Here is a 15,140-nt window from a genome sequence, read left to right on the forward strand (position 1 = left end):
ACAACAAATAATAGACAATTTATATGGATAATAATAATAAGACGTAAAAAACTATGTTGAAAGAAAGTACACTTGTGTGAGTGTGAGTGTGTGTGTGAGTGTGAGTGTGTGTGTGTGTCTTCATTCATATGGATAATAATAATAAGACGTAAAAAACTATGTTGAAAGAAAGTACACTTGTGTGTGTGTGTGAGTATGAGTGTGAGTGTGTGTGTGTCTTCATTCATATGGATAATAATAATAAGACGTAAAAAACTATGTTGAAAGAAGGTACACTTGTGCGTGTGTGTGTGTGTGTGTATCTTCATTCGGATAATAATAATACGACAGAAATAACTACATTGAAAGAAAGTACAAGTAAAAGATGTGTGTGTGCGTGCGTGTAAGTGTGCGTGTGCGTGTGTGTGAGTGTGTGTGTTGGTCACTCAGGTTGTGGCATGATAGGACATATGGTGCAACAAGGTGGGCTGTGTTTCCTTCTCCATTCTTAGTCTCTCTCTCTCTCTCTCCCTTCATTTCTTTACTGTCATCTTTAAAATAAAAAACAAACAACTACAATTGCACTCGCGGCACAAGGCCGTATACTCGTGTCATGGCCATAAGATCATGGATCCTCACCCCCGTGTGTGTGTGTGTGTGCGTGTCTGCGTGTGTGTGTGTGTGTGTGTGTCCCGGGTCTCGGGCACCGGCTCGGCCCCACGGCCAGCTGCAGGAGTCTGTCTCCTCCTCTCCTCCTCTCCTCCTCCTCCTCTCCTCGGCTCTCAGTGCTATCGGGTTGCCTCTCCTCCTCCCTCCGTCCATTACACTGGCCTCTTTATGCTGCGCTAAAAGCTGCTCATGTTCAAACACTCCTGGGAAAAGCTCCTTAAAAACACGTCAGGAAGAGAGGCCCCCGTCTGGTAAAATATTAATAGGAAGTTAATTGGTTGTTAATGGACTGGTGCTTCGGGTCAGGAATGGCCCTCCATTAGACGGGCCGCAGGAACGACCCATTCGGGGGTGTCACCTTACCGGCCCTTTGCCATCTAATTGTTACCCGGTCATCGTAGCCGTGAGTTGCGGTAACCTGGTGTTAAAGACATCATCGCTGCAGTTTTATGCAAGGTTTATGTAAAGGAGTATCGAGGGCCCTTGTGTCGACCGCATTTCCACGGGAGCGGGAAAAATATATATACAGGACTGTCTCAGAAAATTAGAATATTGTGATGAAGTTCTTTATTTTCTGTAATGCAATTAAAAAAACAAAAATGTCATGCATTCTGGATTCATTACAAATCAACTGAAATATTGCAAGCCTTTTATTCTTTTAATATTGCTGATTATGGCTTACAGCTTAAGAAAACTCAAATATCCTATCTCTAAATATTAGAATATCATGAAAAAGTATACTAGTAGGGTATTAAACAAATCACTTGAATTGTCTAATTAACTCGAAACACCTGCAAGGGTTTCCTGAGCCTTGACAAACACTCAGCTGTTATAAATCTTTTTTTTTACTTGGTCTGAGGAAATATTAAAATTTTATGAGATAGGATGCAATATTTCAGTTGATTTGTAATGAATCCAGAATGCATGACATTTTTGTTTTTTTAATTGCATTACAGAAAATAAAGAACTTTATCACAATATTCTAATTTTCTGAGACAGTCCTGTATATATCGGGTGTTCGGTGAGTTTCGTTGTCAAGTGATTTTTTATTTTTTAGTTGTTCTCTTTTTGTGTTTTTCTCGTCCCCCCCGCCCCCCCCCCCCCCAAAAGTTCTCCAAGTTCGGTGGCCTCCGTCCTTAATCTCCACATGAGGAAATAGTTTGGTGCTTTTTGTTGTTTCGTGGCCAGTGTGTGTTTGGGATTTCTGCGGTTGCCGAAAAATCCCTCTTCTGGTCGAGCGGGGATGTAATATTGATGCAGAGCAGAGAGAGAGAGAGGGGGGGGGGGGGACACAGAAATCAAAGTTCAAAATGTCGACGGCGACGAGGCGTACGTACATTATTAGTATTTTTTAATCTACGAGACGCCTTAAAAGGGAAAACAAGGAGACTTTTTGTCACGGGGAATATATTTAGAAATAAGTGATATTTCAGCTTCGGCGTCGTTCGGCTCCGATTCATTTACGAGAGGGAACAAATGCTTTTTTAAAAAGAAGGTCGTTCGGGAAGCGGGAGTTAAAATGGCAGCGGGGGTAAAAAAAAAACGGGAAGAGTGCTTTTAAATGCAGCGTGTAAAAATAAAACCCCAGCTTTTAAAGAAGACTGTTGTTATATTTCTCTATGAATACGATAAAAACAATTAGATGAAGACTGCTTTTTGGGGCTTTTAAATGCAGCGTGTACAAATAAAAAATATAAAGCTTTTAAATGTATTCCATGCTGTAAAATATTATTATATTTTTCTAAATAATTAAGATACAAAAAACATTCTGATTACAGTATTTATAATATTCTCATCAGGTTTTACTTCCAAATAATCTAATTAAATTTCCACTATTTAATCCCTCGCTGTGCCTCTTGATTACCCAACACACACTTTATTGTCACGTGACCTCCGCTCTCGTGACTCCGACCATTTAACCATAACCCCGTTCAGACGTTGCGTGAATCCGTGTCCAATTACATTATGAAGCAAATGTCAACGCATCCAGCAGATGTTGTCCCCACGCTGCTGCATGCTCCTCCGCGGCCACTAGGGGGCGGTAAAGCCCCTCGTGGTTTGCGGCCTCTTGGTGGCGTCGGGTCTGCAGACATGGCCGCCTCCTGCAGGCTTCCCTCCTCTCGGGTCAGATCAGTCTCACTCATTGCAAATGCACACACACAGAGACATCTGTAAGCCAATCAGACGTCGCCCTCATTTTCAACTGCGTGCATTTGTGAGTCTAATTTATTCGTAAATCTTTCCGTCTTTGCATTTGTAAATGGAATATATTTGTGAATTGTTCTGTGGGCATTTTGTGAATCTTTGTGTTTGCATTTTTTTAGTTTCTCTGTGTGGATTTGCAATGATTGAGACTGATCTGACCCCGTAGACCTCCTCTCAGACCGGGACATGATGTGATCTATTACCTGGCTGGCCGGGTGGAGACTGGGACAGTCCTGGGGGGGGGGGGGGGGGGGGCGTGCAATGCATCAGAGAGAGAGAGAGAGAAAGAGAGGCTTCTGATGTGTTTCTAATAACAGGGTTCACACAAATGTTGACCTCCATGACCTTTCCATGACTTTAAACCAAATTTCTATGACCAAACATTTTGTGAAATCTCGGTGTATACATGAGTAAATACCTTAAAGGACAGAAATGAATGAGACAATTGTTTGATTAAAAGAATACATATTTATATAAATGTTTATTCTTTTAAATCAAACTGCGTGAATGGACATATGAAAATAACACATTTCCAGGAATTTTCCAAAAACTTTTGTGATTTAATTTTCTTTCAAGGACTTTTTCCAAGCCTGGAAATAAACATTAAAAAAAAATTCCATGACTTTTCCAGGTTGTTTCCATGACCGTAGAAACCCTGTAATAACAAAGCCCGCCACTAGGCGGCGTGTAGCCGACTGAAGTAAACAACAGTTGCACGACATGCGCTCCAAAGAGACCCAGACAGAGGTGTGTGTGTACCTGCTCGCTCATTCCTGACAAACAGACACACACTCCATGCTTCACTTTTTATTACACAACGAGCCGTTGCCGAGGCAACACAATTAGCGGATTCTTGGCGGGACCTTTTTCCCGTTTTGTCAAACACGTCGAGGAGCTGCGAGGCGACACACGACAAAAGCACTTCAGCGAGCAACACTTAGTTTAAGAAACTGTAGAAAAAGTCACAAACGGTATGAAATGTTTTGTCCTGGAATTATTATTCTTTACTCATAATAATGTTTGGCATTCAAAAAACACGCAAAAGTACACACACACACACACGGCAGGGAAAAAAAAAATGCGCCACAGTTAAAAGGTATTTCGTACAATTATTTTCTCTTCAGTTTGACCTTTTAATATTAGAAAAAATTCTTAAATACACAAGTGGAATTGTCATCAACGGCGGTAACTCGCAGGTTTTTAAAAGCGTATCTTTTCGGCTCGTGACCCCTGTGACCCCTCCGCCGGCGGATCGGAAACGGCTCATCGAAAAGGGCCCGTCCTCGTATTTCGGGCGAGACGGACTTGCGTCTTAGCACGCACCGCCGCCGCCGCCGCTTATTAGCTGTCAATCAAACCCGGCTCACCTCGGGGCGCGCACACACAACATCCATTGTTCGAAGAAGAAAGCCAGCGCAAAATGTCAAAAAAGCCACCGCACGCACGGACACAAGCGACGCGGCGGACCTCGGCGGCTCGTTCTCGCCGCCGGCTCGCCTCCCCGAAATAAAACATATCCGCACGTTGTCGGCTTTTTTAAAATACAAAGACGTCTACCGGCGGCGAGGCGGCGAGGCCTTTCGTGAGCCCTGTGTGAAGGAATGCGTGTTTCTTTAAATTGGCTCCAGAAAAACATGTGTCGTGTGTGAATGTGTGTGTGTGTGTGTGAGAGAGAGAGAGAGAGAGAGAGAGAGAGAGATACAGCTAGCAGGCAGTAAGAAGAACAAAGTGGATGCAATTAGACTGGAGGAATGCGCTTTATGCCCTTCATCGCTTCACCCGCGCTCCACCGGTTCACTTCACCCTCGTGAAAAAAACAACCGCGCAAACCGTCGAGGCGACGCATAGGGGCGACGACGTGGGCGGGGGCGGGGGGGATTCTACGTGGGTGGGGGGTGTCGGGCTCTCCTTTTTTTTTTTTTACTTTCTTATCAGGCCACGTTGTGGAACAGGATGGGCTTGACCAGGCCCGAGAGGATCTTGGGCACGTGGACGCTGACGATCTCGGAGATCATCTCCGGGAAGTTGACGCGCGTCTGCAGCGACTGAGCTTGGAGGAACAGGTCGTAGGTGAACTGGTGCAGCTTCCTCACGATCTGAGGGGGAGAGAGAGGGAGAGATGGAGAGAGAGAGAGGTTATTAGCGGACGTTTCTGCAAAAGAAAGAACAAAGAAAGCAGATTAAAGAGGAAACGGCAAGCGACGTCTTCTCGACGGCGGCTTTAGGAGGCGATTTTTAAAAAAGGCGACGCTCGACGCGACACTCTTAAGCCCGAAAAAAAAGGTAAAGTCCCCCGATCAACTCCGGGTTCTGGCTGCCAGACGGGTCCCCGGCCGCCCCGGAGCTCGGGCGCCGTTAGCAGAGATCTGGAGATGATGAGCGGGACGCTGACAGAGCTCTGAGCCTTTAAGAGTGAATCCACAGAGGGAGACGTGCCGGCAGCTCGGCTCTCGGTCGGGGGGGGAACTTTTCCAGCTGGTTACGCCCCAACTACTGGGTTCTCTTTTTTTTAATAGTTAGTATTAGTATTTCCATGACTTTTTTAGGACTTTAAACCACATTTCCATGACTAAACATTTAGTGAGATCTCGGTGCATACATGATAGTGGATTATCCCTGAGCCGCTGTTGCTATGGCCACCAAACTTTTCACTTAAGGTGTGTTTTGAGAGCGAATGTGGGCTTTTATATATTTTGAGGGTCTTTCTTTTAAAAAACCTATTATTATTATTTCAAACTCAGCGTAAATGAACATGTGAATATAACATTTCCATTACTTTTTTCACAATTTTTGTAATTTAATTTTTTTTAAAGGACTTTTCCAAGTCTGGAAATAAACATTTTTAAATTCCATGACTTTTCCAGGTTTTCTATGATCATATATGAACTCTGTTAAAAGTTCAAGTTGCAGTAAAAAAAGGAGGAAGAAGCAGTCGCTCGGCGCCCTCTAGTGGATAATATTGTAAATTGACAACGTTTAAAAAATTATTTCATATCCATGTAAGCACGGTTTATGGGAATAACAAACACGTCTCAAACGATTCTTTGACCGACTTTGTGGCCTCGGCTACATCTGTGCATGAAGCAGGGTGGAAAAAAACTAAAATCATACCGTGGATGATAAAAAACATTTTTATTGTGACCATTTATTTATTTGGTCACACTTATGAAGACGTATAGTCGCCTTTAAATTAGACATGGAGCTTTTAGTTTAAAAAACGGGTTTATTTTAAGAGAAGTTTTGAATGCAGGCCAGAAAAAAATATTATTATTTAAAATAAATTTAATGAAAAATGTAGGAAAAGGACGACAATATATATGTACAGATTATGTCACGGATTTCTTATGACTTTAGGCTTTTTGGGGGGGTTTTGGGGAATTACAAACACGTCTCAGACGATGCTTTTGTTCAGGTTTTACTGACTTTGTTGGTCTCGGCTACATGAAGCATGACGCAGGGTGAAAAATAAATAAAATCGTACGGTGCATGGATGATAAAAAACATTTCTTGTGAATTTTTTTAAATTTCACATAGAGTCACTGTGAAATTAAACCGGGAGCTTTTAGTTTTAAAAACTATGTTTATTTAAAAAAAATTCTAATTATTTAAAAATATATATTTAAATGTCAAATTCAGGAATAGTAAAACAATATATATGTACACGATATGTCACAGATTCCTTATGATTTTCGGCTTTTGTTTTGCACTTTACCATCAAACACGTTTGTAAAGCGTTAAATCTTTCCGACAGATGAATAACAGACGAGTAAATTATTAATACTCTTATTCCCAAAGACAACAACTTGGTTAATCTTTCGCCTTTTCTTTTTATTGCTTTTAGTTTGCTCCAAGTTTTTTTTATTTGGACAAATAAAATTCCGTCTCTCCCTCTTCAAAGTAATCCGTCCCGAGATCACATTGCGGCGCTGTCCATCTCCAAAAAACAAATATTAAAACGCCTCCCCCCTCTCCTGGTCGTTTTACGGCACGCGTCAGATATGCATCTGCAGATATGATCTGCTTCGCCGTTTCCTGTCAATACGGTGCATAGGTTAGTGTGGGAGTGCTAAACGATACGGACTGGGACGAGGTGTGGGGGGTGCGCTGCGTCGTGGACTCGTGTGTCGACTCCTTCTGGGGCTCGACGGTTATTCTTGAGGCAGCAACGCTCCCACTAGAGGGTTACTCAGCGTGTTCCCCCTCCTGATATATGAAGCTTCGGCCGTCACGTGACCATTCGGAATGCGTTGGCTGGGAATTTGTGCACAAAACCAAGGGGGGGGTGTGTGTACCGGCAGGTCGAGAAGGATTTACAGTCGTCGGGATGATGTCATCGCTCGCGTCGACCTATCTGAAGTTCTCCGATCCTGAATGTAATACCTGATCCGTCTCCGTTTGGAGTCAACCAGCCGCGACGTGACGAAACCTCGACGCGCTCCAGTGAGTTCAGAAGTTAACGCAGTGGATCGTTTTGGGTTCAAATTCAGATTCGTTGCACTTTGCACCAGCGGCGCGAAACTGAAGTCTCGTTTTCTCGTATATGAAGGCGGATTGTGTCCATTACCGACTGGAGGGAGTCCAGCAGCTGCGTGAGCTGGAACAGTCGCTGCGTGCGGGTGGTCTCTCCGCAGCGGCTGGCCACGCGGTCCAGCTCCTTGATGTAGGAGGTCCGCAGGTCATCAAAACACCGCTGGTTCTTCAGGCCCTCCACCGGCACTGTGAGCACAAAAGCCGGAGCACACGCACAACCATCTCTCTCCCGGACTTTATCCACCCCATCGACTCCCAGAACGCTTATTTTTCGGCTCGCAGATTAAATTGATTGTTTCAGACTCACTGATGCTGAAGAGGACCAGGGCCTTCATGCAGAGGAACTCCTCCTGGGTGACCTTCAGCATGCAGAACCTCTGGGAGAGCAGCCTCATCCTCACACAGTGTTCATACATACTGGACACTTGCATCCGTTGGCTGTGAGGAGGAGGAGGAGGAGGAGGAGAAAAAATACACACTGTGAGATCAGAAGTAGGAGCACCGAGTGCGACATAAGGAGGAGAGAGGGTCAGGCGCAGAGAAGTACAGAAGAGGACGAAGACAATTAACAGGAGGCAGAAGTGAAAAAGAGGAGAGAGAAAAAAGCTGCAGGGGTCAGAAGAAATGAGTGGAGGAGGATAATGGGAAAAAGGGAACAACGGGAGAGGCAGAGAGAAATGAGGGTCAGCGGCGAGGGCAGGCGTACCCATTACCATGCGGGTCGGAGGACTGGCAGAGGTCTAATTCACAGGGAACCAGGGTTCTGCTAATATCGCGAGAAACGCCTGCCGAGTGGGGGCCGCTCCGAAGGCCCCGGGGCCGGCGCTCAGAGCGGAACCCGACTTCCACACGGGAAACTATTCACTGATAAGAGGCACACGGGAAAATAATGGTTCTTAAAAAGGCTTTGTAGTTCTACGAAGAACCGTCGCCTACTGAGGAATCATTTTTTCAATTGAGGCATCGTGATAGGATCTTTGAAGAACTCTTTAAGGACATGGTTCTTTCAAGAACCCTGGTTTGAAAGGTTCTTTGAGGAACCATAAATGGTGCCTTGAGGAACCATTCTTTAAAGGTTCTTTGAGACACCTTTATAGGTTCTTTGAAGAACTCTTTAAGGACATGGTTCTTTCAAGAACCCTGGTTTGAAAGGTTCTTTGTGGAACCACAAATGGTGCCTTTAAGAACCATGTTTTTAAGGTTCTTTGTGGAACCACAAATGGTGCCTTAAAGAATCATTTGTTAAAGGTTCTTTGAGGAACCACAAATGGTGCCTTGAAGAACCATGTTTTGAAGGTTCTTTGTGGAACCACAAATGGTGCCTTAAAGAATCATTTGTTAAAGGTTCTTTGAGGAACCACAAATGGTGCCTTGAAGAACCATTTGTCAAAGGTTCTTTGAGGAACCAGAAATGGTGCCTTGGAGAACCATGTTTTGAAGGTTCTTTGACGAACTATTTAAGGAAATGGTTATTTAAGAACCCTGGTTTGAAAGGTTCTGTGTGGAACCAGAAATGGTGCCTTAAAGAACCATTTGTTAAAGGTTCTTTGAGACACCTCTATAGGTTTTTTAAAGAACAATATAAGGAAATGGTTCTTTAAAGAACCCTTTTTTTGAAAGGTTCTTTATGGAACCAGAAATGGTGCCTTAAAGTACCCTTTTTTGCAGGTTCTTTGAGACACCTTTATAGGTTCTTTGAAGAACTCTTTAAGGAAATTGTTCTTTAAAGAACAAAGGTTCTTTGTAGAACCAGAAATGGTTCCTCTGTGGCATCACTCTGAAGAACCATTTTTGGTTCCAGATGGCACCTCCATGTTTCTGTGTGTGGAAGTGTTATTTGTGGATATCAAGTGTGGGCGATTTGCTCCACTAACTCTTATGTTAAGTTGATCTTGTTTTAATTACGAATAAAAGACAAAATAAAGGAGCTGAGGTGTCAGAAACAATCTTTTGTTTTTTGTTTTTAAAGAGGACGGAGGGGAGGATGGAGAGGAGGATGGCAAGGAGGATGAAGAGGAGGATGGAGGGGAGGTTTCCGTGTAATGGAAAGAGGAGATGACTCAACGCCGCTGCGGTTCTGTTTTCGCGAAGATGAAACAGAATAAATCATCCGAGTTGATCCCTGTGCGGCCACGTGGATATCAAGACGCCATGGAAACGGTAACAAGCAGAACGCCTGTTGTTTACCGTCTCGCCTCGTCGTGTGATTTAAAAACTAAAAACAAACGCTTCCTCTGCAGCTCTTATTCCACTGCGCCCTCGCGCTGACAGGTGAGATATCCCGACGTCAACGACGATTATTCTGGCTGTCGAGACCCCGAAACACACCTTCTTCGTTTGAGAAACAAACCTTTTGTTTAATTCAAACTCAATAATACAAGTCGTGGCGATGGAGTGCAAAGTGAGTCCCCGTGACTTACTCATTGAAGACCAGGTCTGGAGCGAAGTACAGCATGGAGCTGTTGGTGAGGGTGTAGGACCTCCAGCCCAGAGCGAACACCATCACGCCCATCCAGGACAACTGAATCACGGACATCTGGTCGTCTACATGCATGTCACGGAAACCTGTGGAAGAAACACCTTGTTTTTATTTAAAGATCCCAAACATCTGCGAATGAAAGAACACAAGTGGGTTTAATAGATGCAAAGCCGAATAAATGGAAGAATAGTGTTAAAATACAGATACCAAAAATCACAATTTAATTTTCAACTCCTTTAAAATAAAGAACAAGAGTAATAAACAAGTTGACTGGTCTATGTTTGTGGAAATGTGAATTTACAAACATCCATCACAGATACTTTTCCAGCCTGCCACTCTGGGCTTGAGTGTGAACTTAGCGCCCTCTAGTGGTCGATATACAAAACAGGGATCGGCTGATCAAAATGGAGAAGTGTAAACTGGCATTAAAAAACCCTGCTGGCGTTGCCTGTTATCTCTGGAGCGAGAGGTGGAGGCCTCGCACAGTGACAACACATATTTAGACTTTGTTTCTCCCCCTGGTGGCCGCGGAGCTCGTCTGCGCAATAGCTGGGAACTTAACTGCAGTAGAAACTTCATTTCATTTTCTACAGGAAATCTGACCTCTGCCCTACATTTAGGAATTTAGGAACAGTCTGCTCGCGTGAAGCGACTTGGGGTTCAGTGTCAGCGATCGAGCTCGACCCGCTGAGCCCACCGGCGCCGTCCAGCGACTCGAGTCGCCTCTCAGTTGTTCTCCAATCTCAACACAACATGTCTGAACTTGTCGTTGTTTTTCTTTCTCACACAATGCACACGGCTGGTCTGGCGCTACCGTAGACACTGAAACAATCTAGGACTAGGGTTGGGGACCGAAAACGGGTGCCAATTCTTGCATTCATAAAAGTAGGCCAACAAATAATACATTAGCCATTATAGCCATGTTTAAGCTAGCTCGCGTTGGCTCGTAGCTCGCGCTAGCCCTGAGCTAGCGAGAGCTACGAGCTACGAGTTACGAGCTACGAGCTACGAGTTACAATTTACGAGCTACAAGTTACAAGCTACGAGCTATGAGTTACAAGCTACGAGTTACGAGCTACGAGCTACAAGTTACGAGCTACGAGTTACGAGCTACGAGTTACAAGCTACGAGCTACAAGTTACGAGCTACGAGTTACAAGCTACGAGTTACACGCTACGAGTTACGAGCTACGAGTTACAATTTACGAGTTACGAGCTACGAGTTACGAGCTACGAGTTACAATTTTCGAGCTACGAGCTACAAGTTACGAGCTACGAATTACGAGCTACGAGCTACGAGCTACAAGTTACGAGCTACGAGCTACAAGTTACGAGCTACGAGCTACGAGCGCGTCTGATATCCGTTGTTTGTCAGTGCTCCATGAGTGCTCCACGGCTTTTCCAGGGAATATGTCCGAAGTGTTTTTTAATGTCGTCGTTGTCAGTCGTCGTTTTCCGCTTCCTCTTCTTTTAAGTGTCGGTTACGGCACCGTTTAGCCACCGGTATCGTTTTAAAAGTACCGGTTTAGCACCGGTATCGAGAAAAAGAAGAAGAAACCCGACACCCATCCCTATCCACGACACGCCGGCCTCGTCGCGCACACGCGGCCGGCGCCTCGGCCCGGTCGCTTTCTGTTACCTGGTATCGCCTTGGCCCAACGCACCACGGTCACCAGCTGCCTCTCGCCCAGCTCGTTGAGGCTGGTGAGCAGCGACACGGGGCTGTCGGGCTGCGCGTGGTCGTGCCCCGCGTTGACCACGGCCGGCTCGATGGCCTGCAGGACGCTGAGCAGGGAGAGGCACGAGCGCAGCGTCGGGGGGATGCCGAGCGCCAGCGCCCGGGACGCTGCGAAGGAGGAGAACACATCGTGGTCACGCGCGTGTCGTTTCCCGGCGCGGGTTTCGCTCGCCGCCGCGCCTCACTTTGAGCCCTGACGGCCGCGCCGCCCGGCTCGAAGAGGACGTCTCTCCTTCGGGCCCTTTCCCCGGGCTCCTGGTCCTCCTCTGCGCTCCTCGGATGTCCGGTTCCCTTCAGCCTGCGACCTAGAACACAAGACGACACGGGGCAAAAACAAAAGGAGATAAGGAGGCTTCCATTTCCAAGTTGTTTTGTCTTGATTTATAACACAACACACAGCTTGACTTCCTTATCGTAAGAACCAGTGTGGCAAGGGTCCCCCATCCCCACGGGCCGGGACAAATGCTCTTTCGGCCTTTGCGGGAACGGATTCGTTACACTGTATTGAAGCGAGAACATTTGATGAATGTGTTCTCATCCGATGCACGCAAGGCATCCAGCCGCCCTGACCTCATTTTACCAACGCCACACACAGACACACACACACACACACACACACACACACACACACACAGTGCCATACTCGCATATCTGGCCTCTCACCTTTCAGGCTCATTCCCGACATGAAGCATCTCTTCAAGCGGCACGAGGCGCAGTTTTTCCTCCTCAGCTTGTCGATGGTGCAGTCGTTGCGGCTGGCACACAGGTGGTTCTGCTTACCTGGTGGTACGGGGAGGGGAGGGGGGGGGGGGGAAACAAAACACAAGGCGTCGACGATGTCTCTCGGCTTCCACTCCAAAAAAAGCAGAGATATGTGGGTGTTGACAGATAAGAAGCGAGTCGACCTCACAACGTCAGGTCGCTGTGCCCTGCTCGCAGGAACGGGTGGGCGTAAGAAATCAAATCAACGTAATGAGCAAATGTGTGTGTGTGTGTGTGTGTGTGTGCACTCCCCCATGTGTGTGTGTGCGCGTGCGTGTGTGTGTCTCACACCCACCTGCAGCAGCCCTCTTGAAGAATACTTTGCAGCTCCCGCAGGTGACGGCTCCGTAGTGGCAACCGGAGGCATCGTCGCCGCACACCTGGCACACCCTCCTGTCTGACAGGTAGACACCTGGGAACAAGTCCTCATGCCTGGACACGGGAACACACACACACACACACACACAGACAGACACTTGAATGAGGCCGCTTTTTTTATGTAAGCATTCCAAAGCTACCGCACAGTTACAGTCATATAACCCAGAATGCAACAATAGGCCCGAGAGGCATCGTAATAACAACAATAAAAAGAAGCTTTTTAATCACCGCATTCTCACGAAGGTGTTCGGCCGCTTGTTGTGACGAGGCGGAACTAATTCACTAAATCTGATCCAATTACATTTAGAGATTTTGACAATAAAGTAAGAGACACCTGTGATTTAGAGTTGGAAGTGGAAAAACAGGACGTGGTTTTCTTTTTTTAACTTCCCGGCACAGAGCAGGTGCCGTATCTCTTGTTTATAGTGACACTGGTGTATTATGTGGTATTAGTGGAAAGTTGGGGATAGAGTGAACTTTGATGCTGAAGCGCAACTTGGCCAAGGCCGCCGGGAGAGAGAGAGAGAGAGAGAGAGAGAGAGAGAGAGCGATAGAGAGAGAGAGCACATGCAGGCTGTTTGGGGGACAAATAATTGAATGCTGAGACGCAGCTGCCTCCTGCAGCTGGATGAGATTTTTTTTGGCATCTCGGGGAATGAGAGATATACAGAATATCAGGTTCTGCTGCATGTTGGTTCATTTCAAAGTGGCGATAATCCCTCAAGATATAAAAGTATAAGAGGAACATGAAGGACGGGGGGCAGCTTTAAAAGTAAGATAATGGATTGAATGAAGTTTTAACATTTTTATAAGACTTTAGGGGGGGGGGGAGAAAATGGAGATAATCCAACAATAACAAGCTAATTTAGACCGATTGTAAATAGTGCTTGACAGACTAAAGCATGACGCCAAGTTCAGCTGCATTTTATTTTTATTACTGATTAAAGAAATATGTAAGAGTGCAGCTCTTCGGTGGCTCCTGACTTGGTGCCAACTCCCCAAAAATCATTACACTCCGTTTATTTAATATGATGTATATTATTTATTTTACCTGAAGCTGCGATCTGAGCAATCCATCCACACCGACGGCTCGGTCTTGATGGCGGACAGGGCGAACTGCTCCTGGGGGATCGCGCATTGGTAACTTTCCACTTGGCCGTACCCCTGTGCCACCAGCGCCGCGCGCGTGCCACCTTTGCCGCCGTGCTCACCTTTGCTGTACCAGACGCAGTGGCATTCCCGTCTGGACCCGAGCGGGGCTTGCTCACAGTTACAGTATTTACACAACAAATCACGTCCGCCGGATCCGCCTCTCTCGGGCTCGGATCGGCTGCTGTACGCGCGCCACACGCTCTGCGGCGGGTCCCGGTATAGGTGCGGACCGGCGCAGTACGCGGAGGACGGTCCCAGAGGTAAGAGCTCGTCCATCTGAGAGTGCGCGGCCAGCTGCTCCGCCGCGGGAGTCATGAACAAGTTGGATTCCTTGCAGACGTATCTGGCTATCACGGAGTCGCGCGTCCCGCCGCCGCCGCCGCCTTGCGCGCCGTCCGCGTCGCTCGACCTGAGCAGCTCCATGCAGCTCACCTGCTGACCGCCGTGGCACGCGTCTCCAAAGTCGTCCCTGCGCGGGTCCGCGCTCCCGCCGCTCAGCAGCAGCCGGCCGCAACCCTCCGGGGGGTTCACGAGCCGCGTAGCCGCCGCCGCTCCCAACTCCGGTGCTGCGCGAGCGCTGCTCTCCGCCGCGGGGTCGAAGTCTGCGTAGGCACCGCCGGAGGACGGGTGCGCGCCGCTGTTGGGCGGAGAAGACACCGAGTCCAGACCCAACGACACCGAGACCGCCTTGCTGAGCTCGGCCGTGGTCGCGCGCGCGCAGGTGTCCGCGGGATTCAGCAGCCGCTCGCGCTCGTTCATGATGAGGGAGCTGGACGTGTCCTCCAAGTCGCACATGCTGAGGCGAAAGGCCATCTGGGGCTCGCGCTCGCGACGGTTTCACAAACCGCGCGCAGGTTGCTCGCGGTGATCAAATCAAACAACTCTTTACACCCGCCCGGTCGTGCCTCGGCGGTTATGAAATTCGCAGCTTGTCAACGTGGTAGGTTGTTTCAGAGAAGGGACGTCCCGTCGAATGAAGGAGCGGATAACTTTTCTTTAACTCTCTCTCTCTCTCTCTCCTTCCCTCCCTCCTCCCCGTCTTGTTGTATTTTCAAAGTAAACCGGTGTCACTTCCCGTAGCCGCCAACCGGGGAAAGAAAAACTCACAAGTAACGGTTTGAACTCTGTAACTTGACTTTGTACTCTGGCACGTTGACAAGTCTCGCGAGAACACGCAGCTGGATTAAAATAAACGAGAGACGACGGTTCCTCAGCCACGACGCGGTAGCTGCAGCTCGAGTTGGACTGA

The 15,140-nt window shown here is 47.1% G+C and overlaps 1 protein-coding gene across 1 annotated transcript; it reads right to left on the reverse strand.

Moving 5' to 3' along the window:
- Positions 1 to 3,647: 3,647 nt before the first annotated feature.
- Positions 3,648 to 15,062, reverse strand: LOC130209600 (progesterone receptor-like). Its single transcript, XM_056439356.1, has 9 exons — positions 13,791 to 15,062; positions 12,657 to 12,793; positions 12,263 to 12,379; positions 11,785 to 11,904; positions 11,501 to 11,707; positions 9,804 to 9,948; positions 7,691 to 7,821; positions 7,418 to 7,569; positions 3,648 to 4,949 (listed from the first exon to the last, which is right to left on the reverse strand). The coding sequence occupies exons 1-9, from the start codon at positions 14,702 to 14,704 to the stop codon at positions 4,785 to 4,787; spliced, it is 2,088 nt and encodes a 695-aa protein (XP_056295331.1). The 5' UTR covers positions 14,705 to 15,062; the 3' UTR covers positions 3,648 to 4,784.
- Positions 15,063 to 15,140: the final 78 nt, after the last annotated feature.

The sequence above is a fragment of the Pseudoliparis swirei genome, chromosome 19 (assembly GCF_029220125.1).
Source record: "Pseudoliparis swirei isolate HS2019 ecotype Mariana Trench chromosome 19, NWPU_hadal_v1, whole genome shotgun sequence".
In the NCBI taxonomy this organism is placed as follows: Eukaryota; Metazoa; Chordata; class Actinopteri; order Perciformes; family Liparidae; genus Pseudoliparis; species Pseudoliparis swirei.

What these genes read in the sequence shown, in the direction of transcription:
- LOC130209600 (XM_056439356.1), bottom strand. Translation starts at nt 14,704, where the DNA reads ATGGCCTTTCGCCTCAGCATGTGCGACTTGGAGGACACGTCCAGCTCC. An exon ending in TTGGGCCAAGGCGATACCAG is followed by an intron (nt 9,949 to 11,500) that starts GTAACAGAAAGC and finishes TTTCTTCCACAG; the next exon opens with GTTTCCGTGACATGCATGTA. An exon ending in TGCTGGACTCCCTCCAGTCG is followed by an intron (nt 4,950 to 7,417) that starts GTAATGGACACA and finishes TCTCCCCCTCAG; the next exon opens with ATCGTGAGGAAGCTGCACCA.